Genomic DNA, 25,117 nt, shown 5'->3' with positions numbered 1-25,117 from the left:
GAAGGGCGGGGCAAGCAGGAAGGTGGGTTTTGTTCCCAAAGGGCGTGGGAGGGCGCACTACACAGCGCCGGGCCTCCAGGCGCACGCGCCCGCCCTGCCGCTCTCCGGGCCCCGCCCCGCGGCGCGTGGGGCCGGACTCTGACCCGGGGGCGGCCCGGCGCGCGCTCCCCGCCTCCTCCCCACCAGGGCCCCGCCCAGCGGCGGGGGAGGGGCCGGGCTCCGGCGAAGGGGGCGGTGGCCGCGGCGGTGACAGCGGCTCCCCGCCCCCGAGGCCGCCACGTCCCTCACGTACTACCCGGACGAGCTGCGGAGCGGCGACCTGGCGCCCGGGGCTCCGGCTCCTCCGGCGGGGCTCAGCATGAGGCTGGCGCGGCTGCTGCGCGGAGCCGCCTCGGCCGGTCCTAGCCCCGGGCTGCGCGACGCCCGCCCCAGCGTCAGCCGCAGCCTCACCTCGGACTCGGGCTCCGGCCCGGCGCCTGAACGCGGCGTTCCAGGCCAAGTGGACTTCTACGCGCGCTTCTCACCGTCCCCGCTCTCCATGAAGCAGTTCCTGGACTTCGGTGAGTGCGGCCCGGACCTCGGACCTTCCTGCGCAGCCCCAATCGGGAGCTGCGGCCGCTGACCCCGGCCGGGCCCGGCCCGCGCGGACGCCCTCTTGTTTTCTGAGCGCCCCACTCAACGTCTCTCCCGGGGCGCCTTAGGCGCCTCCTTCCTTCCTCGCGGATGGATCTTTCTGCTCAGGTGCAGGGGCAGGCGAGATAACTGGAAGCGTGTGGGGTTTTTTTTTGCCGTGTATTGTTGAAAAACAAACCCGGGGCCGAGGGCGGAATGACCCGTCGCTTTTCAGCGCCCGTGTGCACCTCCGCGCTCGCAGCTTGGCCGTTTCGGAAGAGCGCAGCTCCGATGGGAAGCGAGTGTGCTGACACCTCCGGGAGTCGCGTTGGGATTCTGCAGAGTGCTGATAAATGCTTAGTTTTGCATATGATGATTGCATAAAAGTGGGGAAGCAGGTTATAACTGGCCCAGTGTTTCAGAGAATGTTTTCCTTGCCACTGGCTTAGGAGTTTCCACCAATGGCACATTCATTTCGTCAACAACAAACTCTGGAGCACGTGTAAAGTGCGTGAGTACAATATGATGTGGGGTTTGTTTACCAAAGTGACTGTCGACTTTCGCCTTCCTCGGATGGGTGCTTCCTGGTTTTCTCTAGAAAGGCTGCAGAGGAATTTCAAAGTCAGGCATTTAACTTTGCCTTCTCATATGGGGGCGCTAAGGGGAAACGGGGGAAACTAATAAAGTCAAAATTTTGAGTAGGCAAAGTTATCTTCTGCATTTTGAGTGCTGTTTGGTCACTAACGGATCACTAGTGGCTTGAAAGATACCACCATGGTATCTTTTGGTATCTTGAACTTGTGGTTTACAGTGGCAATTTTGTTTGGCTCGGAGCTCTTGGTTTTTGTTTTTACTTTAAAATGACTAGTGTGATTAAGGGTGAATTTGGCCTTGTTCCCAAGTATGCCATTAAACTTTCACAGGAAAATGTTTTAATACAATAATTCCTGCTATTGACAATCTAGTTTTTGCTAAGGATGTCTCTTGCTAAAACAGCAAGATTAAATCAGTGAGTTTAAAATGCATTACTGAAATAACAGGGCTTTTTAGTTTAACTTTAAATGAAACTGCTTGCCAAAGGAGATTCTACAGCTGTTCTGCTTAGCATCTTGAGATAGGAGTGGAGGAGGAAGCAGGTTGCTTTCCAGGAATCAAACAATTGAATAGGACCTGCTGGGGGAGAAGCTTGAAGATGGTTGCTGAGCAGGCATTGGTATTTTTTGCTTTCTGTTGCCTGAAAGACTCTTCTACATTTACTCTTTGCTTATGGCAATTAGTATAGTAGTTCTGCGTGGAATCAATGCATCTTGCTGTGAACATGTCAAAATTTCCACTGTTTCTTAGAGAGGTTCTTCTCATAAACCTAGAGTTAAGAAACAGATTTTTTTAATGATAGCAACAACAGGTTATATAAGATAGGTTTTTGCAGGTCCTACGTTAATTAGACCCTGTGACTTGCTTAGGCTTGCTTAGGTTGTCTTAGTTCTAAGATGGGAGATGTGAGTAATGGAGATAAGAAAGTATCCTCATTGCTGCTGTACAGTGTGGTTGGAAGGGTAGGAGTTGGAAGGTCATTCAGGCTATCTTGTCCCTTGCCTCCTCTTCCTTGCCCTGTCATATGGTGATGCTACCACTTGCCAAATAACTCCCTCTGTGTTTCTCCCTGCCTTATGGCCTCCACTTACTGCTGTTCCCACTGTTTGGTTTCAGGATCTGTGAATGCTTGTGAAAAGACCTCATTTATGTTTCTGCGGCAAGAGTTGCCTGTGAGATTGGCAAATATAATGAAAGAAATAAGTCTTCTTCCAGATAATCTTCTCAGGACACCATCAGTTCAATTGGTGCAAAGCTGGTAAGATTCCCTGTCTTGAGTTTGCAATTTCCATAGAGTTGTAGACTTTACCCGAAGTTAAAGCAAATACTTTTTTACTCTTCAGTGGAATCTTAAGGTAGTGGCAGCATTCCTCCTCCTTTGTTTGGATGTATCTGGGTTTATCCCCTGAATCCTGGACTGTACTACTTTTTGGTTTTGAAAAAAACAATCAGAACTGCACAGAAATACAAACACTATATTTCAGATTTGTGTTATTAAATCTGCAGGGATGTTATTTTATAATGTAATAAAAATATCTACTGTATGTTGATAGTTAGGGATTTATGTACATTACCTTTAATCCCTTCAATAACCCTGCCCAGTAGGCATGATTACCTCCATTTTATAGATGAGAAAACTGAGGCACCTACAGATTAAGTCCTTTGTCCAAGGCAGTACCAGTCGTGGTGGAGCTGGGATTCAAACTCAGATTTGTTTGTTTCTACTGCCCCATGCTGTGGTCAGATTAATAAAATGTATTAAAGGGTATAAATATTTTTTATAAACTGAATTTATTTTATTGAAGTATATTTTTATAAATCACAAAAGTTAAAATCTTTATTCTACCATTTAAAGACAATTAGAAGTTATTAGAATTGTGTAGAAACTATGATCTCTCCTTTAAAAAATGACAGTAGAGGTATTAAGAGTGTGCACACATATGTGGCCACCTGTGTACAGCCTTTCTTGTTAATGTTATTAAAAGTGTTATTCTCTTAAGCACTATAGATTTCAAACAAAAGAGTTTGCCAGATTTCAGTCTTAAATGGAAAAAATTGAGCTGCAAGACATTTCCCAATTATGATTTGTGGAGATCCTAGCTTTCCTGTTGTAGGCATTATAGTTTTGGAAGAAGCTGATCTAATGTCAGTTTTTTAAAATAAGTGAAAGAAGTATGACTGCTACATAAATGATAATTAGATGCCATGTAGTCCAAGAATGTAACAGAAATGTGGTTTAAGTAAGAGGAACTCTGATGGAAGGGGGACATACAATTTTCTATGGAGGCTTATTCCTGTTTTGTTTTGTTTTGTTTTTAATTCATTAAAAATAGAATATGCTGCATTCTGAAATCTTATCTGTGCCTAACACATTGTAAGTGTTGATAATTTGATGCCAAAAACTCGGCCTCTGTGCACTGGTGCCGAATCAAATCTTGAAGACGAGAGTTTTGGGAGAAGTAGGAAAGAATAGCTTATTGCTTTGCCAGGCAAAGCGGGACACAGCGGGCTCATGCCCTGAAAAACTGTGTCCCAACCCAGGGAGATTTGGTGATTATAGCAGTGGTTCAAGGGCAGGATTTGCTGATAAGGACCAGGGTGTGTGCAGGGCCTGCAGTCCTTTCATCTGGCCTCAGGTGGTCTCCCGATGAGCTTCCTGAGGTTATCAAACTGTGACCTTCTCTGGATTAAAGAATGCTAACGTATTCCATTTGTTGGGGGTTTTAGTTCTGTAAAAAAGCTCAAAGATATTGTTATGTATCTCACTTGAGGTGGAACCAGGACCTGCCCCAAGGCTGCACTGTTGTTTCTTGGCTGCTCCTGCCTTGTCTCTGCATCCCCTCCCTTCCCTGATTACCAACTGTTTGGACCTGCCCTTTGGAACTCAGGGAAGGTTGTGGAGGCTGGAGTCTATTCCCTACAAACAAGAAACAGGGGACATGGAAAGGCTTCCATGCCCAGGAGCCCCACAGGGTCCTGCTTGGTTTCAGTATCTCTTGAATAAAGAGCGTAATTGTTCTTGCCAATAAAGAGAAAACTAAGTGTTAAGTCATAACAGTAGACATCAGAATCACTTGACTTTGGAATGTGTTGGCATGCAGTAAGGCATATTGCTTGTCAGAAACAACTTTCCAAACCAACATGTGGATTTACAGATTTTTAAAACACTTTCATTGCCCCTGGGTGCCTGCTAAGTTATGGCAGTTTTAGATCAAGCCAAAGCAGACCTTACACTACTGATGGTCATTGAATGGTAGGTGTTTTGGCTCTGGCGCTGCACTGCCACTGTGCTCCTCAGCATGACCTTCAGAGAGTCATTTGGCTTTTCCCTCATTTTGTTCCTTTACCAGGCGATTTGCTCCCTTGAATTGTTAGGTAAATTAAAAACCTGCATTTTCATGACTTTTGTGTTTTTGTTCAGTTGTTTAAAAGAACCGCATGTTAGATTGTAAACTTTCAATAAACATCTGTTGACTGGACACAGACATCTAAAATTAAGTTTTTAAAGCAGAGGCATTTAAGTTAGACTCTTAGACCAAGGTAGGCTGGCATCCACATTTTACTGAGACTAAGACAAGTTAAGTCACTTGCCCAATATCACATAGCTATTGGTGACAGACTCAGTTCTCATAAGTCAGTATTTATACTGTAAGGTACAGTGGTAATTTTAAGAAATTTAAAAACTATCTTAGAGTATAGAACTTTAAAAAAAAAAGTAGTAGGAAATCTTAAAATTCTTAAATCAAATTTAACCTAAGCTTTTAGGAGAAAACATGTACCTTCTTCTAATTATTGTCAGGCACTTTGCTTGAACGTGAATGGGTATAAAAATCCTACTTCAACCATAATTTGTTAAAAATTAATTAAAAATTAAGAAATGTTAAAAATGCCTTTTGAACATTTTCACAATATTAAAGTTTCAAAATGTATAAGAACAGCTTTACTAGGGGTTGATTTGCATTTTAGGTATATCCAGAGTCTTCAGGAGCTTCTTGATTTTAAGGACAAAAGTGCTGAAGATGCTAAAACTATTTATGAGTAAGTACACAGTTTTGACCCTATTCTGAACACAATTTTTATACTGTTTGAACATCATATAAAAAATGTAAAGGTATTGAGCTTATACCTGCTGTTGGGTCACTTTAGGAAAATTGATTAACTTTTAGTTTCCCACTGCTCTAGAACATATGGTGGTATATGTGTCTATAGCAGCTCATACAGGCCAATCAGGTAACATAAGTTCGTAAATTGGGCTGGGCATAAGAAAATCTTCATGTTCCTCTTAACTCTAGTGTAAAGAAAGATACAATTCAAATGGGATGACCAATATGGAAATGTAGATGTGGCCTCAGTACCACTTGGATGATAGGGGGCTGGTGAGGACTCTTGACCTGGAGAGTGCATGCTTCTAAAGGACAGCCATCTCAGCTCTGCTGATCATTGCTGAGCAGAAACACTGCCCAGATCATCGGATCTGTGTGTGTGTGTGTGTAAGAAAAACTGCAAGTCTAGTTTTTTTTAAAGTAAAATCTCCTAATTTTGAAAGATTGGAAACTAATTAAATTTTTAACAAACACTGAAGGCCTACAAAAACTTGTCTATGGGTCTCTAGTTTATGACCAGTGGTCTGTGAGACAGTGTAAGTAATGTGACCTGTTTAATAATCAACATACCAGGACTAATAAGCCCCATAGTCCCCTAAGGCAAGTTACCTGCTTATTCCAGTGAATGTTGCTCAGAACTTAAAGGCTACCTCTTTTGTTGTCCTTCGAGTGCATTACACATTTTTTATTTACTGTCTTTAAAGGTGATAGCAACATTTCACTTTTTAAACATGATTTTGGTCTGAAAATAACATCAGGAATTTACTCTGTGTCTAGGTATGCAGCATAGTTTACACAGATGATGTCATTTAATCTTTAAAATAACTCTACTGAGGTAATACTATCTGTGCACAAAGAGGTTAAGTAACATAAGATAGCATTAAGGTCACAGAGATAGCAAATGGATTTGGACCCACTCAGTCTTACTTAAAAGTAAACATTATGCTGTAGAACCTTCTGGGAAAAGTTATTCAGAGCTGAATTTTAAAAAATAAGGTGAGCAGCCAGGCAGAATACTGCAGGTTTTGGTTTTGACAAGATAGAGAGATGTGAAATAAATGATTAAGGAGTGACTAGAAATGATGAGTTGATTGTTGTTTTTGAGGAGTTTTGTTGTTTGTATTTTGGATTAACAGTTTGGTTTCAAAACTAATTACAAGCTAGGAATTCCAGAAATGTTTTGAGTGGTGAGAGCATCATTGGAATAGGTTAATAGCATTCAAGATGATGACTTTGAATGAGAAAGCACTCATTCGGAAGTGTAAATTCTTACCGGTATATTACAAGATGGATTTTGTTACTTCATAACTAAGACTTCTTTCCTCTTTTATTTAGTTCTTTAAATTAACCATGCAATAATGTCTTCCGAATGATAGAAATGGGAAGCCTGGATGGCTTGAAGATTTTTCTTTGAACACAACATTTACCTTTTCTTCTCCCATTTTTTTTTAAACTCATTGGATGAATGGACTTAGAATTCTTTTCTACTTTTCTAAGTGGCCCTTTCTCTTTTTGAACCTGGGGAATAGTTCCAAAACAGACAGCCTTTATTGGCTCATTCATCTTCATTCCTTACAGAGCATGTGTTCCCTAGAAGCAAGTGCTCTGTCTTCCCTTATGCTGAATGTCCCTGGATCCATCCTCATAGCAGGTGCTCATATAATTTTAGTTAATAATGGTTAAAGAAAACCCTTCACATTTGTAGGATTGTGTTTTGTGGCCGTGTTACTTTTAGGAGTTCCAAGAAAATAATTACATCTCACAAGTTCTATTTTGGAATTTCTTAACATCTCCATAGATGTGGTATATTTTATCATCTGAAATATATTTAAATAAGTGTAAGAAAACATGCACCGATGCTTCTTTTACTGAATTAGGGCTTCCTTGCCTAGTATTATTGAGTAAACTTAGATTTTAGTATCCCATTCACTTGCCAAAATATTTGGCTGTTTTAACCAGACGGGTTTGTTTAGCTTTACAGATACTGTGATACGGATCAGGAACCGACACAATGACGTGATTCCCACGATGGCTCAGGGTGTGATTGAATACAAGGAGAGCTTCGGGGTGGATCCTGTCACCAGCCAGAATGTTCAGTACTTTTTGGATCGTTTCTACATGAGTCGCATTTCAATTAGAATGTTACTCAATCAGCACTGTAAGTGTCTGCAAGTCAAGAGAAGAAGCTAAATAAGATGTGTTGGTGTATTTTAAATTTATTTAGAAAACTTCCTTTTAGGGAGAACATTTAATTTTACTTTTTCACGTATTAAGAAAAGCAAATAGACTGCCGTACAAAAGAGCTTTTTTTAAATTGAGTTTTTATGTTTAACATTATGTAAAATACTATGTTTATGTTTAAGGAAAATACTTGTTCTACTGTTTGCTACCCATTAGAGAAACAGTATTCAAATCTGGACAGGGGCATTAGGTATTTTAGCTTATTTTATTTGTTTTTTATTTTTTGATAGCTTTATTATTTGGTGGAAAAGGCAAAGGAAGCCTGTCTCATCGAAAACACATTGGAAGCATAAATCCAAACTGCAATGTGGTTGAAGTTATTAAAGGTAAGTACCTTTCTCCTTTCAGAAAAAATGAAAAAATCAAAATTGAGTATTATTTCTTGCTATTAAAATAATTATTTATATTATGAGATAAAATGTTAGGAGTGAACGTATGGGTTTGAATATAACTTTATAATGCTAACTGTGCACTATGAATAGGACGAATGTTTTGTTGATACAGTGTTTTGTTAGAGTGTGGTGATATTATGAGGCTATCGGTTGACTTCAAAATATTTCCTCCTCCCCCCTTTCTAATTCCGTATATTGGAGCCATAATTCATAATAGTTTGGTTTGCATCTTTCCACACTTTTTTGTGTTTGTACCGTCTATACTCGCACACATACATAACTGTTGGTCTTATATTGTTTGTTGTTTTTGGAAAATGGGGTACTTTGTGTATATTTTTCTACAAGTTTACAGACATTGTACCATGTGCAGTACATATGGATATACACCATATTATTGAATGGCCGTTACGGATGTATCAGAATGTATTAATCCATCTCCTATTGATGCCTATTTCGGTTGTTTTAAATTTTCTATCACCAGCAGTACTGCAGTGGACATCCTTAGATATGTGCTGACTTTTGCTAGTATTTTAGAAGGCAAGATTCCTAGAATCAAAAATATTTAAGGTGCCTTTCAAATTTTGATACCTCCAAAAACGTATCAATGAATGAGAGTGGCTATTCCCTAAACCCTTACAACTCTAAATTTTTGTTATCTGTATTGTAAATATTTTCTTCAGCCTTCTGGTTTTCTTTTTACTTTGTTTATGGTGTCTTTTCCCATACAGATATTTTAATTTTTTGTGATCATATCTGTCATTTTTTCCTTTCTGGCCTTTAGGCTTTGTCATGTCATACTTAAAAAAGACCTTCCCCAAACTAAGATTATTAAAGTATATTTTTTTCTATAGAAAGTTTTAAAATTTCTTTTGTCTATATACTATTGCCATCTTAATGCATGAAACAGAAGTAAATTTATTTAATGACTTTTTTGTTTTGATTCACACTAGATGGCTATGAAAATGCTAGGCGTCTGTGTGATTTGTATTATATTAACTCTCCCGAACTAGAACTTGAAGAACTAAATGGTAAGCCTGATGCCTTTTCCTTAATGATTAGTGTTATGATTACCAGAGAAGGGATGATAAGAAGAATTTAGATTTGTTTTAATTAAAAGAACTTTTCATCAACTTCTTCACTGGATATGAAAACTGAGGGAGAGCAAATCATGTTAAAAATATATGTATTTATGTGTGTGTACATATATATATATATTTTTTTAATTTAGTTGGATCCTGTCTGAAAGACATTTTGGCTTTTTCTTCCCCGTTTTCCTTATTTTTAATTGATAATATTGATTCTTTGCTTATTTTTGATTTTCTGGTTAGTCATAGAAAAAAGTGATGCCGAGAAAATTACATCTGACTTTTATATGTACTTCAATAATGTATGGTTTACCCTTTAAGATTTCTGTTTCCTGAGTTGTAAACCATTTTTTATTGTTGAGAAAGTAAAAAGACTGGAGATGTAAAAGAGGAAAGAAGGATGCTCATCTATATGAGAATCTGATTATTTCTGATGGTCTTCTTTTCACCCTGACTAGTGCCTTTTGGACACAAAAGGTTTAGATGCCTTGGAAGGAGATTGATGAGTCTCCCTGTTTTTCCTTGAGGTAGGGTAGTTTGATAGAGGGACAAACATTTCCTAAGTTAAAATCACCCTTTAAGAAGAATGAAATTAAATAGGCTTTACTGAGTTGTATTCTGGACCTTAGAGTGGGAGGGCAGTGGAGGAAGTTGCCCCATTGAAAATAGAATTGCCTGGTTTTCTAAAGCCATATGGTACCATTCAGTAAATAAGAACCACAGTGCACAAGTGATAGTTTGGGAACCTGAACTGCTGTGGGCATGTTTCCAAGGGACAGTATTCAGTGGAGAGTCCAGTTTATTGGCTGAATTAGAATTCTAAGGTATGGAGACCCTTACTCCTTTACTAAAAGTTCTGCTTTACTTATTATCTGCCCTCTACCCCCAGCTGGGCTCCTATTAAATGTTTGAATGTAGAATTAGTAGTCCTTGATAAATTGATGCTAGCTCAAAGTTTTTATTCAGATCTATATCCGTTGAAGTACCTAAAATAAAACAAAACGTTCCACCTGGGTGAAAAAATTAAAAAATGGCTTTTTAAAGAAATAATGTATTTATGTGGGTTGGACCAAGTAGACTTTAACACTTCTTTTTGGAAGGTAAAATTCCGACCTTAAGGCTGAGTGTCTTAAACAGACTCACCGTTGTAGACAAGAATGGGAAGATGGGTTGGTAGATCATTATGCAGGATTGCAAGAGTGAGTGCAGGACTCTTGTTGTCACAGTCAGTTATAAATTTGTGTGAGCATTGGGTTCAAACACTGATTCAGTGAAGAACTGGTGTGGCCCTTCTCCCCCAAATAGTACTATCCTCCATAGTAAATGTTTTCTTTTCATCACTACACAATATATTCTTTAAAATGCTCTAAGCACATCTCTCTGTACTTTCATATTTTTCTCTTCTGCTCTGTAGCAAAATCACCAGGACAGCCAATACAAGTGGTTTATGTACCATCCCATCTCTATCACATGGTGTTTGAACTTTTCAAGGTTTGTAAAATAGTATTACGTCACCTTTATCAGTCCTTTTCTAAGGTTAGGAATCTGCTTTGAAAGTTTAAATACTGTACCGCATTTTCCTCAGTTTCATTAAAAGATACCCTTTCATGTTCGGTGTCATGTCACATCACTGGAGATCAGCTGTTTGTCAACACTCACGGGCCCCTCAGTTTAGTGGTAAGCTCAGACCTGGGACTCAGAAAGACCTGGATTTGAATTCCAGTTCTGCCACGTAATATGTGTGTGACCTTGGGCAAGTCACTCAACCTTTCTGAGCCTCAGTTTACTCCTCTGTAAAACAAGGATAATACTATCTAGGTTACTATGAAGAGAATAACATACTAAATTCTAATACAATGGCAGCACACTATAGGTGCTCAATAAAGTTTTATTTATATTTTTACAAAACAAAATATTTAGAAGAATGATTCTCAACTTTCACCTCTAAAGGACCAGTCCCACTGTTATATGCATTTTTTTGAGAAAGTCATTTATATTGATTTACAGGACTTCTGTTATTTTTGCTCTTTACAGCAAAATTTGAAAACTAAATACAATTATAAATATTATAAATAAATATAAATATACAATAATAAATATTATTAATTGAGAGTACGTTTTTTCTCATCAACACACCAATGACACTTGCTGGTAGACAGGAAAGTGAATGATGAGGAGTGGTACGGGTCCACGTGGCTGAAAATTACACCCCAGATCAAGCCTGTAGTCTCTCTCAGTGTGGTTACCATGTCTTCAGCCAAGAGCCTGTGGAAGAGAGAAGAGGTGGCTTTCAGCCTGATCATGAAAAAGAAAAATACAGTGAAACACAGAAAAACTGGTTGACTGTCTTAGAATAGCGAAGATTGAAGAATGTTCTTGGTTCTAAGACAGCAAGAACGTATCGAATATCTTACAAAAATCTTTCTACCAAAGTGGTTAAATGAATAAACGATTGGCACTTCAAGGATTAAAAGTAACTTTTTTCCTTGAAATTGCAGTCACATAAAGATCTTGTTCCCCATGATGCTTTATAAAAGAAATATTACCATATTATGTAACAGATTTTATATTATGTCAGTGATAATGGCTTCTGTCTGAAACCTGATCTTAAATGGCCTTTGGTAGAGATGACAGAATCTCCTCCTCATGGGACTCAATCCTGATTGGTGTTCCACGGCCACACACTCTTATTTCCAAGTTCAGTCCTGTCTTTTGCCTTTTAAACTGTATCTAGTCTTAGCAGTTCCTACTCCAATGCTACGTGTCATGTTATCACTTAGTGCTTATGATATGTTGGCACTGTGTACCCTGTATCCTCTAGAAATTGGTCAAAACAGTTTTACAGTGTAAATACCCCAGTTTCAAACTAGTGGTAACTTGGATTCATTTCTACATCATAATAAGACTTGCTATTAATACTAAATGAAAAAATTGTTTTTTCTTAAAGCAATTTATGGCAATTTAAATAGTTCTTTAAAATGGAGATGAAACTGTTTTCAAAAAACAAGGTTTGCCCATTACCAAATTATAAAAATATTTGGATAGAATTTTCTGCTTTCATGTAAAACTAGTTAAAAGTGTCGAGAAGTCTGGTTTTGGAAAATATGCAGAATTTAGTTGGGGTCTTTAAATCTAAATATCTACCAAGTCCTTCAAAACTGACTTATTTTTTTAAAGTAATTCTTTAAATATGGTTATAAGAATTATGATTCTCTGGCATATTTCCACTGAATTAAATTTTTAAAAAAATTTCAAGTAGTGCATATGTACTTGAAAATTGTAATTAGTTTCTCTCTTCAAAGTTGCATTTTTAATGTAACCCTTATGTATTTCAGAATGCAATGAGAGCAACGATGGAGCATCATGCCGACAAAGGTGTTTACCCGCCTATTCAAGTCCACGTCACACTGGGTAATGAGGATTTGACTGTGAAGGTAAATGCTGTTCTTTATTTTTTTAAATTGATGTACAGGCATGCACATATTTTCTAGAAGACAATTCTTAGGAGAAAGAAATTCTGTAACTAATTGATAATAAGCACATTACTTCATTTATCTGGCAGGTTATGGAATATTCCCTTGAGTCTGTTTCTATTCTGGTCCTTCATCTAGATGATTCAAGTTAAAGTAAATCCTGGAGACAGACAGCTTAGCAGGATCATGAATGTCCACTTTGGTATCTACTTTGATAAGTAAAATCTAAAATATTTGGGTATTTGTAGTGTTATGTAGATAGTACATAATTTTTCATTTTTAAACAATGCTTTTTAATCTACTTTTGTTTCATTTGATTTTCATAGCAAATTTTAGTTAGGAGCAAAGGTAATTTTATTCTCAATTTTACAGATATGAAACTAGACACAGTGATTAGTTCATTATTAGATGGCCAATAAATGACACAGGACGTGAAATCAGTCTTTTGACCCGAGTGCCAGGCCTTCTCTACTACATTTTTCAGATAGTCCAGTTTCTTAGAGTATGATGATGTTTCTCTCTTAAAAATAGTCATTTTAAATTTTGTATTAAATTAATAAATGAAGAGCATATAAAAATCATATATGTCAGGTCCTTGCCATTTGTAGATCACTACTCAGAGATAGTCTTTTAGTTGTTTCTTCTGGTATTTAGCTAGTTTAAAGTAGTATTCTAATATTGCTATTTCTGAAATTAGAAAATTTTAAATAGCTAACATCAGCTTTCAGTTATGGTAGCTGAGAAGTTAGTTCTCTTAGAGCATCTCCCCTCTTTCTCCTCCCCCAGCCTCAATTGCCATTTTCCTAGCATTATAAGTTCATACATGGAATTATAGACTAAAAATAATCATCTTGCAGAACTTTTGAAGGCACCTACTGTTCCTTTTTTTTCTTAAGTATACAATTCAGTGGTTTTTAGTATATTCACAAGGTTGTACAACCATACCACTGTCTAATTTCAGAACATTTTCATCACTCCCAAGAAAATACTCAGTGTTCATTAGCAGTCACTCCCCATTTCCTCCTCTCCCCAGCCTTTAGCAACCACTAATCCACTTTCTGTGTATGGATTTCCCTGTTTTGGACATCTCATAAAAATGCAGTCATACGATACGTGGTCTTTTGTGACTGACTTCTTTCACTTAGTATATTATAGCATGTATCCATTCCTTTGTTTGGCTGAATAATATTATGTTGAATGGATATAAACATACTTTGCTTATTCATTCATCAGTTCATGGACATTTGGGTTGTTTTCATTTTTTGGTTTTTGTGAATAATGCTGCCATTTGTGTACAAGTCTTCGTGTAAACATTGGTTTTCAGTTCTCTTATGAATATACATACGAGTTGAATTGCTTATAGGTAACTCTGTTTAACTTGAGGAATGCCAAACTCCTTTCCAAAGTGACTGTACCATTTTACATTTCCATCAGTAATGAATGAAAGTTCTAATTTTTCCATATCCTTGCCAACATTTGTTATTGTCAGTCTTTTTGATTATAGCCATTCTAATGGGTGTAAGTGATATATATCTTCTTTGAAAAAATGTCAATTAAGATCCTTTGCTCAGTTTTTAAGTGGGTTGTCTTTTTATTGTTGAGCTATAAGAGTTCTATTTATTTGTTTTCTATCGTAGATACTAGTCCCTAATGAGATATATGGTTTGCCAATGTTCTCCCATTCTGTGGCTTTCATCATAGTGTTCTTTGGAACACAAAGGTTTTAATTTTGAAGAATTGCAGTTATTCTATTTTTTCTTTTATTGCTTGTGCTTTCCATGTCACATCTAAGAAGAAACCATTGCCTAATCCAAAATCACAAAAATTTATGCCTTTGTTTCTTTCTAAGAGTTTTATAGTTTTAGTTCTTATGTTTACGTCTTTGATCTAATTTTGAGTTAATTTTTATAAATGGTTTGAGGTAGGGATCCAGTTTCATTCTTTTGCAGATAGATATCCAGTTGTCCCAGTACCATTTGTGAAAAGACTATTCTTTCTCCATTGAATTTTCATGTCATCCTGGTCAAAAATCAATTGCTTGTAAATGTATAGGTTTATTTCTGGATTCTCAATTCTATTCCATTGGTCTATATATCTCTCCTTAAGCACATTTTGATTATTATTGTTTTGTTGTAAGTTTTGAAATTGGCAAATGTGAGTCTTCAAACTTTGTTCTTCCCTTTCAAGGTTGTTTTGACTATTATGGGTTCAGTGCATTTTCATAAGAATTTTAGTATCAGCATGTCAATTTCTGCAAGAAACACCAGCTTGAATTTTTATGGGGATCAAGTTCAATGTTTTAGATCAATTAAGTCTTCCACTTCATGAACAACAGGATGTCTTTGCACTTATTTAGATCTCTTTAATTTCTTTCATCAGTGTTTTATGATATTCAGTGTACAAGTCTAACACTTATTTTGTTAAGTTTATTCTTAATTATTTTATTCTTTTGGGGGCTATTGTAAATGGAATTGTTTTCTTTCATTTTTGTATTGTACATTGCCAGTGTATAGGAATATAATTGATTTTTGTGTACTGATCTTGTATCCTGCAACCTTGCCAAACTCATTTATTTTCATAATTTTTTTGTGAACTCCTTAGGATTTTCTATACACAAGATCATGTCATCTGTAAATAGAAATAATTTTTCTTCTTCCTTTCCAATCTGTTTTTTTTTCATTGCCTAATTGTGTGGCTAGAACCTCCAGTACAATGTTGAGTACAACAGGTGTCCTTTTCTTTTTACTTAACCTTGGGAAAGCTTTCAGCCTTTTTTTTTTTTTTTTTTTACTTTTATATGATGGCCTGTTTTTTTTAATTAATTTATTTTTGTCTGCATTGTGTCTTCTTTGCTACACACGGGCTTTCTCTAGTTGTAGTGGGTGGGGGCTATTCTTTGTTACAGTGTGTAGGCTTCTCATTGAGGTGGCTTCTCTTGTTGCGGAGCACAGGCTCTAGGTGTGCGGACTTCTGTAGTTATGGCACGTGGGCTCAGTAGTTGTGGCTCGCGGGCTCTAGAGCGCAGGCTCAGTAGTTGTGGTACACAGGCCCACCTGCTCCACGGCATGTGGGATCCTCCTGGACCAGGGCTTGAACCTGTGTCCCCTGCATTGGCAGGCGGATTCCCCTGCATTGGCAGGCGGATTCTTAACCACTGCACCACTAGGGAAGCCCCAGAGCTCAGTTATTAAGTGTATATATGTTTATAATTTTATATCTTCTTGATGTGTTGACCCTCTGTCATTGTAAAATGTCCTTCTTTGTCTCTATTAACAATTTTTGACCTAAAGTATATTTTATCCAATATTAGTATAATATCCCAGCTCTCTTTTGGTTTCTGTTTTCATGGTGTATGTTTTTCCAGACTTTTTTACTTTGAACCTGTTTGCGTCTTCGAATCTAAAATATGTCTCTTGTAAACAGCATATGGTTTGTTCATTTTTTTTAATCCATCCTGCCAATGTCCACCTTTTAATTGGGAGTGTTCAAGCCAGTTACATTTAACATAATAATTGTTAATGTAGAATTTACATTTGACATTTTGTCATTTTTTTCTATATATCTCGTGTCTTTATCCTTTATTTCACCATTACTGCTGATTTTTTTGTTTAAATGATACTTTTTAGTTTATCATTTTAATTTCCTTCTTGTTTTTTTTAAATTATATTTCTTTGAGTTATTTTCTTAGTGGTTGTCCTGAGATTATAATTAATATTTATTTATGACAATCTAGTTCAGATTATATACCAACTTAGTTTCAATAGTATACACAGACTTTGATCCAGTATAGGTCTGTTGCCTCCCCCTCCCCATCCTTTGTGGTGTTATTGGCATATACATATACATATCTTTATACATTGTATGTCCATCTACACAGATTTATAATTATTGCTCTGTGCAGTTGTCTTTTAAATAATACAGGAGAAAAAAGTTATGAACAAAAAAATACACTTAAACAATCCTTTATATTAATCTATGTGATTACCTTTCCTGGTGCTCTTTATTTATTCATGTGGATTTGATTTACTGTCTATTGTTCTTTTATTTTAGGGAGAAGGATTCCCTTCAGTATTTCTTGATAGGGGAGGTCTACCAATAATGAACTCAGTTTTTGCTTATCTGAGAATGTCTCAATTTCTCCTTTTTTTTTTTTTTTTTTTTTTTGCGGTATGTGGGCCTCTCCCGTTGTGGAGCACAGGCTCCGGATGTGCAGGCTCAGCAGCCATGGCTCACGGGCGTAGCTGCTCCGCGGCATGTGGGATCTTCCCAGACCGGGGCACAAACCCGTGTCCCCTGCATCAGCAGGCGGACTCTCAACCACTGCGCCACCAGGGAAGCCCTCTCCTTCATTTTTGAAGGATAATTTTACTGGCTATGGAATTCTTGGTTGATAGTCTTTTTCTTTCTATATTCATTTCTTTGAATATGTTAATCCTACTGCCTTTTGGCCTTCATGGTTTCTGATGAGAAACCAGCTGTTAATCTTTTTCGAATCCTTTGTGTGTGATGAGTCACTTTTCTTGCTGCTTTTAAGATTCTTTCTTCTTGGCTTTTGACAGTTTGATCGTAATCTGTCCAGGTATGGATCTCTGAGTTTATTATACTTGGAGTTTGAATAGCTTCATCTTTTTCATCAAAATCAGGAAGTTTCAGCTATTATTTCTTCAAATACTCTTTTGTCCCTTTCTCTCTTTCTTCCTGGAATTCCCAATATGTGCATCAGTACACTTGATGGAGTCCCACAGGTGTTTTTGATGCTTTGTTCTTTTTTTTTTTTCTTTTTTTTTCTGTTTCTCAGATGGGATGATTTCAGTTGATGTGTCATCACTATTGATGATTCTTTCTTACAAGTGTTTAAGTCTGCTGTTGAGCCCTCCTAGTGAATTTTTTTGTTTTGGTTATTATACTTCTCAACTCCAGAATTTCTATTTAGTTCTCTTACATAATTTCTGTATTTTTTATTGCTATTCTTTATTTGGTGAGACATCATCCTCATACTTTACTTCTTTAGAAATGATTTCCTTTAGTTTTGTGAACATATTTAAAATAGCTGATTTGAAGTCTTTGTTTAGTAAATTTGAGTTTCCTCAAGTATAGTCTCTATTGATTCCTTTTTTACCCTTGTGTATAGAACACAGTTTCTTCTTTCTTTGTATATCTTATAATTTCTGTTGAAAATTAGACATTTAAAATAATATGGAGACCTTCAAGATGGCAGAGGAATAACACATGGAGCTCACCTTCCTCCCCACAAATACATCAGAAATACATCTACACGTGGAACACCTCCTACAGAACACCTACTGAATGCTGGCAGAGGACCTCAGACTTTGCAAAAGGCAAGAAACTCCCCACATACCTAGATGGGGCAAAAGAAAAAAAAAAACAGACAAAAGAATAGGGACAGGACCTGCACCTTGGGGAGGGAGCTGTGAAGGAGGAAAAGCTTCCACACACTAGGAAACCCCTTCACTGGCGGAGACGGGGGATGGCGGGCGAGGGGAGCTTCAAAGCCACGGAATAGAGCACAGCAATAGGGGTGCAGCGGGCAGAGCGGAGAGATTCCTGCACAGAGGATCGGTGTTGACCAGCACTCACCAGCCTGAGGGGCTTGTCTGATCACCTGCCGAGGTGAGTGGGGGCTGGGAGCTGAGGTTCAGGCTTCAGAGGTGAGACCCCAGGGAGAGGACTGGGGTTGGCTGTGTGAACACAGCCTGAAGGGGGTTAGTGCACCACAGCTAGCCAGGAGGGAGTCCGGGAAAAAGTCTGGAACTTCCTAAGAGGCAAGAGACCATTGTTTTGGGGTGTGTGAGGACAGGGGGATTCAGTGCACCGCCTAAACGAGCTCCAGAGACGGGCGCGAGCCGCGGCTACTAGCGCGGACATCAGAGACGGACATGAAATGCTAAGGCTGCTGCTGCAGCTACCAAGAAGCCTGTGTGCAAGCACAGGTCACTATCAACACCTCCCCTCCCAGAAGCCTGTGCAGCCTGCCACTGCCAGGGTCCCATGATCCAGGGACAACTTCTCCGGGAGAACGCACGGCGCACCTCAGGCTGTTGCAATGTCACGCTGGCCTCTGCCGCTGCAGGCTCGCCCTGCATTTCGTACCCCTCCCTCCCCACCAGCCAGAGCCCCTTAATCAGCTGCTGCTTTAACCCAGTCCTGTCTGAGCGAAGAACAGACGCCCTCAGGTGACCTACACACAGAGGCGGGGCCAAATCCAAAGCTGAACCCCAGGAGTTGTGCAAACAAAGAAGAGAAAGGGAGCAGAATAAAGAAAAAGAATGAAAAGAATTGAGGACACTCTCAGAGACCTCTGGGACAACATTAAATGCACCAATATTCGAATTATGGGGGTTGCAGAAGAAGAGAAAAAGAAATGGACTGAGAAAATATTTGAAGAGATTATAGTTGAAAACTTTCCTGATATGGGAAACGAAATAGTCAAGTCCAGGAAGCACAGAGTCTCATACAGGATAAATCCAAGGAGAAACATGCCAAGACACATGTTCATCAAACTATCAAAAATTAAATACAAAGAAAATATATTAAAGCAGCAAGGGAAAAGCAACAAATAACATACAACGGAATCCCCATAAGGTTAACAGCTGATCTTTCAGCAGAAACTCTGCAAGCCAGAAGGGAGTGGCAGGACATATTTAAAGTGATGAAAGGGAAAAACCTACAACCAAGGTTACTCTACCCTGCAAGGATCTCATTGAGATTTGATGGAGAAATTAAAAGCTTTACAGACAAGCAAAAGCTACGAGAGTTCAGCACCACCAAACCAGCTTTACAACAAATGCTAAAGGAACTTCTCTAGGCGGGAAACACAAGAGAAAGAAAAGACCTTCAATACCAAACCCAAAACAATTAAGAAAATGGTAATAGGAACATACATATCAATAATTACCTTAAATGTAAATGGATTAAATGCTTCAACCAAAAGGCATAAACTGGCTGAATGGATACAAAAACAAGACCAGTATATATGCTGTCTACAAGAGACCCACTTCATACCTAGGGACACATACAGACTGAAAGTGAGGGCATGGAAAAGATATTCCATGCAAATGGAAATCACAGGAAAGCTGGAGTAGCAATTTTCATATCAGACAAAATAGATTTTAAAATAAAGACTATTAGAAGAGACAAAGAAGGACACTACATAATGATCAGGGTATCAATCCAAGAAGAAGATAGAACAACTGTAAACATTTATGTGCCCAACATAGGAGCACTTCAATACATAAGGCACATGGTAATGGCCATAAAAGGGAAAATCGACAGTAACACAATCATAGGGGACTTTAACACCCCACTTTCACCAATGGACAGGTCATCCAAAATGAAAATAAATAAGGAAACACAAGCTTTAAATGATACATTAAACAAGGTGGACTTAATTGATATTTATACAACATTCCATCCAAAAACAACAGAATACACTTTCTTCTCAAGTGTTCATGGAACATTCTCCAGGATAGACCATACCTTGGGTCATAAATCAAGCCTTGGTAAATTTAAGAAAATTGAAATCATATCAAGTATCTTTTCCAACCACAACGCTATGAGACTAGATATCAAACACAGGAAAAAAACTGTAAAAAATACAAACACATGGAGGCTAAACAATACACTACTTAATAACGAAGTGATCACTGAAGAAATCAAAGGGGAAATAAGAAAATACCTAGAAACAAATGACAATGAAAACACGACGACCCAAAACCTATGGGATGCAGCAAAAGCAGCTCTAAGGGAAGTTTATAGCAATACAATCCTACCTCAAGAAACATATCAAATAAACAAGCTAACCTTAACACCTAAAGAAAGCAATTAGAGAAAGAAGAACAAAAAAACCCCAAAGTTAGCAGAGGGAAAGAAATCATAAAGATCAGATCAGAAATAAATGAAAAAGAAATGAAGCAAACAATAGCAAAGATCAATAAAACTTAAAGCTGGATCTTTGAAAAGATAAACAAAATTGATAAACCATTAGCCAGACTCATCAAGAAAAAAAGGGAGAAGACTCAAATTAATAGAATTAGAAATGAAAAAGGAGAAGTAACAACTGACACTGCAGAAATAGAAAGGGTCATAAGAGATTACTACAAGCAACTATATGCCAATAAAATGGACAACCTGGAAGAAATGGACACATTCTTAGAAAAGCACAATCTTCCGAGACTGAACCAGGAAGAAACAGAAAATATAAACGGACCAGTCACAAGCACTGAAACTGAGACTGTGATTAAAAATCTTCCAACAAACAAAAGCTGAGGACCAGATGTCTTCACAGGTGAATTCTATCAAACATTTAGAGAAGAACTAACACCTATCCTTCTCAAACTCTTCCAAAATATAGCAGAGGGAGGAACACTCCCAAACTCATTCTACAAGGCCACCATCACCCTGATAGCAAAACCAGACAAAGATGCCAAAAAGAAAGAAAACTACAAGCCAATATCACTGATGAACATAGATGCAAAAATCCTCAACAAAATACTAGCAAACAAAATCCAACAGCACATTAAAAGGATCATACACCATGATTAAGTGGGGTTTATCCCAGGAATGTAAGGATTCTTCAGTATATGCAAATCAATCAATGTGATACAAAATATTAACAAACTGAAAGATAAAAACCGTATGATCATCTCAATAGATGCAGAAAAAACTTACGACAAAATTCAACACCCATTTATGATAAAAATCCTCCGGAAAGTAGTCATAGAGGGAACTTACCTCAACATAATAAAGGCTATGTATGACAAACCCACAGCGAACATGTTCTCAGTGGTGAAAAACTGAAACCATTTCCTCTAAGGTCAGGAACAAGACAAGGTTGTCCACTCTCACCACTGTTATTTTACATAGTTTTGTAAGTTTTAGCCACAGCAGTAGAGAAGAAAAAAGAAATGAATGAAATCCAAATTGGAAAAGAAGAAGTAAAGCTGTCACTGCTTGCAGATGACATGATACTATACATAGAGAATACTAAAGATGCTACCAGAAAACTACTAGAGCTAATCAATGAATTTGGTAAAGTAGCAGGATACAAAATTCACAGAAATCTCTTGCATTCCTATACACTAATGATGAAAAATATGAAAGAGAAATTAAGGAAATACTCCCATTTACCACTCAAACAAAAAGAAGAAAATACCTAGGAAAAAACCTACCTAAGGAGACAAAAGACTTGTATGCAGAAAAATACAAGACACTGATGAAAAAAATTAAAGATGATACAAACAGATGGAGAGATATACCATATTCTTGGATTGGAAGAATCCACATTGTGAAAATGACTATACTACCCAAGGCAATATACAGATTCAATGCAATCCCTATCAACTACCAATAGCATTTTTCACAGAACTAGAACAAAAAATTTCACAATTTGTATGGAAACAAAAATGACCCTGAATAGCCAAAGCAATCTCGAGAATGAAAAATGGAACCCGGGGAATCAGGCTCCTGGACTTCAAACTATACTACAAAGCTACAGTAATCAAGACAGTATGGTACTGGCACAAAAACAAATACAGATCAATGAAACAGTATAGAAAGCCCAGAGATAAACCCACGCACATGTGGTCACCTTATCTTTGATAAAGGAGGCAAGAATATACAATGGAGAAAAGACAGCCTCTTCAATAAGTGGTGCTGGGAAAACTAGAGAGATACAAGTAAAAGAATGAAATTAGAACACTCCCTAACACCATACACAAAAATAAACTCAAAATGGATTAAAGACCTAAGTGTAAGGCCAGACAGTATAAAACTCTTAGAGGAAAACATAGGCAGAACACTCTATGACATAAATCACAGCAAGATCCATTTTGACCCACCTCCTAGAGAAATGGAAATAAAAACAAAAATTTAAAAATGGGACCTAATGAAACTTAAAATTGCTTTTGCACAGCAAAGGAAACCATAAACAAGATGAAAAGACAACCCTCAGAATGGGAGAAAATATTTACAAATGAAGCAACTGATAAAGGATTAGTCTCCAAAATTTACAAGCAGCTCATGCAGCTCAATATCAAAAAAAACCCAATCCAAAAATGGGCAGAAGACCCAAACAGACATTTCTCCAAAGAAGATATACAGATTGCCAACAAACACGTGAAAAGATGCACAACATCACTAATCATTAGAGAAATGCAAATCAGAACTACAGTGAAGTATCACCTCACACCGGTCAGAATGGCCATCATCAAAAAATCTACAAACAATAAATGCTGGAGAGGGTGTGGAGAAAAGGGAACCCTCTTGCACTGTTGGTGGGAATGTAAATTGATACAGCCACTATGGAGAACAGTATGGAGGTTTCTTAAAAAACTAAGAATAGAACTGCCATACGACCCAGCAATCCCACTCCTGGGCGTATACCCTGAGGAAACCATAATTCAAAAAGAGTCATGTACCACAATGTTCATTGCAGCTCTGTTTACAATAGCCAGGAGATCGAAGCAACCTAAGTGTCCATCATTGGATGAATGGATAAAGAATATGTGGCACATAAACACAATGGAATATTACTCAGCCATAAAAAGAAACGAAATTGAGTTATTTGTAGTGAGGTGGATGGACCTAGAGTCTGTCATATAGAGTGAAGTAAGTCAGAAAGAGAAAAACAAATACCATATGCTAACACATATATATGGAATCTAAAAAAAAAAAAGGTCCTGAAGAACCTAGGGGCAGGACAGGAATAAAGACTCAGACGTAGAGAATGGACTTGAGGACACGGGGAGGGGTAGGGTAAGCTGAGATGAAGTGAGAGAGTGGCATGGACATATATACACTACCAGATGTAAAACAGATAGCTAGTGGGAAGCAGCCACATAGCACAGGGAGATCAGCTCGGTGCTTTGTGACCACCTAGAGGGGTGGGATAGGGAGGGTGGGAGGGAGACACAAGAGGGAGGAGATACGGGGATATATGTATATGTATAGCTGATTCAGTTTGTTATACAGCAGAAACTAATACAGCAATGTAAAGCAATTATACTCCAATAAAGATGTTTAAAAAAAAATACCATAACCAAAAATATGAGTCATGTTGATAGTAGGAACCCCTGATGGGAAGAGCACTTTACCTCTGTGGTCTTCCTTCCCCAAACCCTTTACGCCAGTCAAGCCATGAGCAAAACATCAAACAGATCCCAGCTGAGAGACGGTCTATGAAATACTTTCCAGAACTCCTCAAAACTCTGAAAGGTTAGCAGAAACAAGGAAAGTCTGAGAAATTATCACAGCCAAGAGAAGCCTAAGGAGACATTTTCCTGACAATCAAACGTAATGGGGTGTCCTGTTATGGAAAAAAGGCATAATGTGAACAAAATGTGGACTTTAGTTAATAATCACGTATCACTGTTGGTTCATTAATTGTAACACTTGTACCATATTAGTGTAAGATATTAATAAAGAAAATTGGGTGTGATGTAAAAAAATATATATATGATGCAACAACTCTGAAGACCAGTTACTTTCCAGGTCCCTAAAGTTGTTGGTGGTAGTTGTTTGGTGACTTTTCATTATAAAACTAATTCTGTAATGTCTGTATTGTTTGTTGTGTGTGCTTTCTGCTTAGTGGTCAACTAATGATTGGACCGAGGTTTCTTTAAATGCCTTCTCCCAGTCTTTGTCAAGAGACTCTGTGTGCCTATTGGGGCACATCTTCAATGTTTAGCCAGGCAGTTGACAACTCTGAATTAACCTTCAGGTTCTGCTTGTACAGAGCCTCAAGGTTAGTCAGAGGTGAAAGATTAGGACCCTTTTAGGTTCTTCCTGAACATAGCCCTGGGCATGAGCATGACCTTCTAGATTTCAGGATATCCTTGAGCTTTTCTAAGCCCCTGTGGACATCTCATTCCTTAGCTTTTCCTACTAAGTTTTTTGGGTAGCCTATTATTTGCCTTAACTGTCGTAGACTGCCTCAGGCAGCTGTCAGATTAACTAGTTACCTCTAAGTGTTTTTGACAAGTGTTTGAGGATGCGGGGTACGTGCACCGAAGACTTTTTCGCACTGGGGAGCACAGAATCAGGTCAGAGAAAGATAGTCTTCCCAGTGGCTGCCAGGCAACTCTGGTTGCAAGTTGTTGATGGGTGGGGGAATGGGAGGTGGGAATAAGCCAAGTTAAAATACCACAAAGCTCATTGTTGTTTTTCTTGAGTCAATACTCCCCAGATTGCTACAAGCCTTTGGTTAATTTCCAGAGTCCTGACAATTTTTGCGTTTTTGCTTTGGTGCTTTGATGGAGGACTTTTTGGAGGTCCTTTCTCCACTGTTTCTGCTGACGTCACTCCTGCTATTCCTTTTGAGAAGACTTATGCTTATTCCAATCCCTGTTCCTTTGTATGTGACCAGTTATAAGTGACAGGTTTTGTTGTTTTCTTTGTTTAATTGAAGTTCTTAAGATCTTCAGCTCTGTTCTGAAATTTCATAATGATGTGACTTGATGTGAGCCTTTTTGTACCCATTGAGCTGGGTCCTTTAGAATTTCCACTGTTTCTTTGAAATACTTTCTTTACTGTTTCTCTTTCTGATAGTCATATTTCAAAGATGTTGGGCTTCGTGAAATGGCCCTCTGATTTTTATCTTT

At 38.1% G+C, this 25,117-nt stretch overlaps 1 protein-coding gene across 2 annotated transcripts in view; it reads left to right on the top strand.

The window, feature by feature from the left end:
• Nucleotides 1-299: 299 nt before the first annotated feature.
• The window catches only part of PDK1 (pyruvate dehydrogenase kinase 1), a 37,820-nt gene continuing 13,002 nt past the window's right edge, over nt 300-25,117 (top strand). The window contains exons 1-8 of one of the 2 annotated variants that reach the window (XM_029226040.1): nt 300-560; nt 2,323-2,464; nt 5,173-5,244; nt 7,283-7,467; nt 7,781-7,876; nt 8,893-8,970; nt 10,442-10,518; nt 12,363-12,461. In XM_029226040.1, coding sequence (XP_029081873.1) covers nt 359-560; nt 2,323-2,464; nt 5,173-5,244; nt 7,283-7,467; nt 7,781-7,876; nt 8,893-8,970; nt 10,442-10,518; nt 12,363-12,461 — 951 coding nt within the window. In that variant the 5' untranslated portion in view covers nt 300-358. The remainder of the gene's footprint in view (nt 561-2,322; nt 2,465-5,172; nt 5,245-7,282; nt 7,468-7,780; nt 7,877-8,892; nt 8,971-10,441; nt 10,519-12,362; nt 12,462-25,117) is intronic. The other variant, XM_029226041.1, reaches the window with a different exon arrangement.

The sequence above is a fragment of the Monodon monoceros genome, unplaced genomic scaffold (assembly GCF_005190385.1).
Source record: "Monodon monoceros isolate NGI ecotype Baffin Bay Population unplaced genomic scaffold, NGI_Narwhal_1 Super_Scaffold_16, whole genome shotgun sequence".
In the NCBI taxonomy this organism is placed as follows: Eukaryota; Metazoa; Chordata; class Mammalia; order Artiodactyla; family Monodontidae; genus Monodon; species Monodon monoceros.
This window is presented reverse-complemented; position numbering and strand designations above follow the sequence as displayed.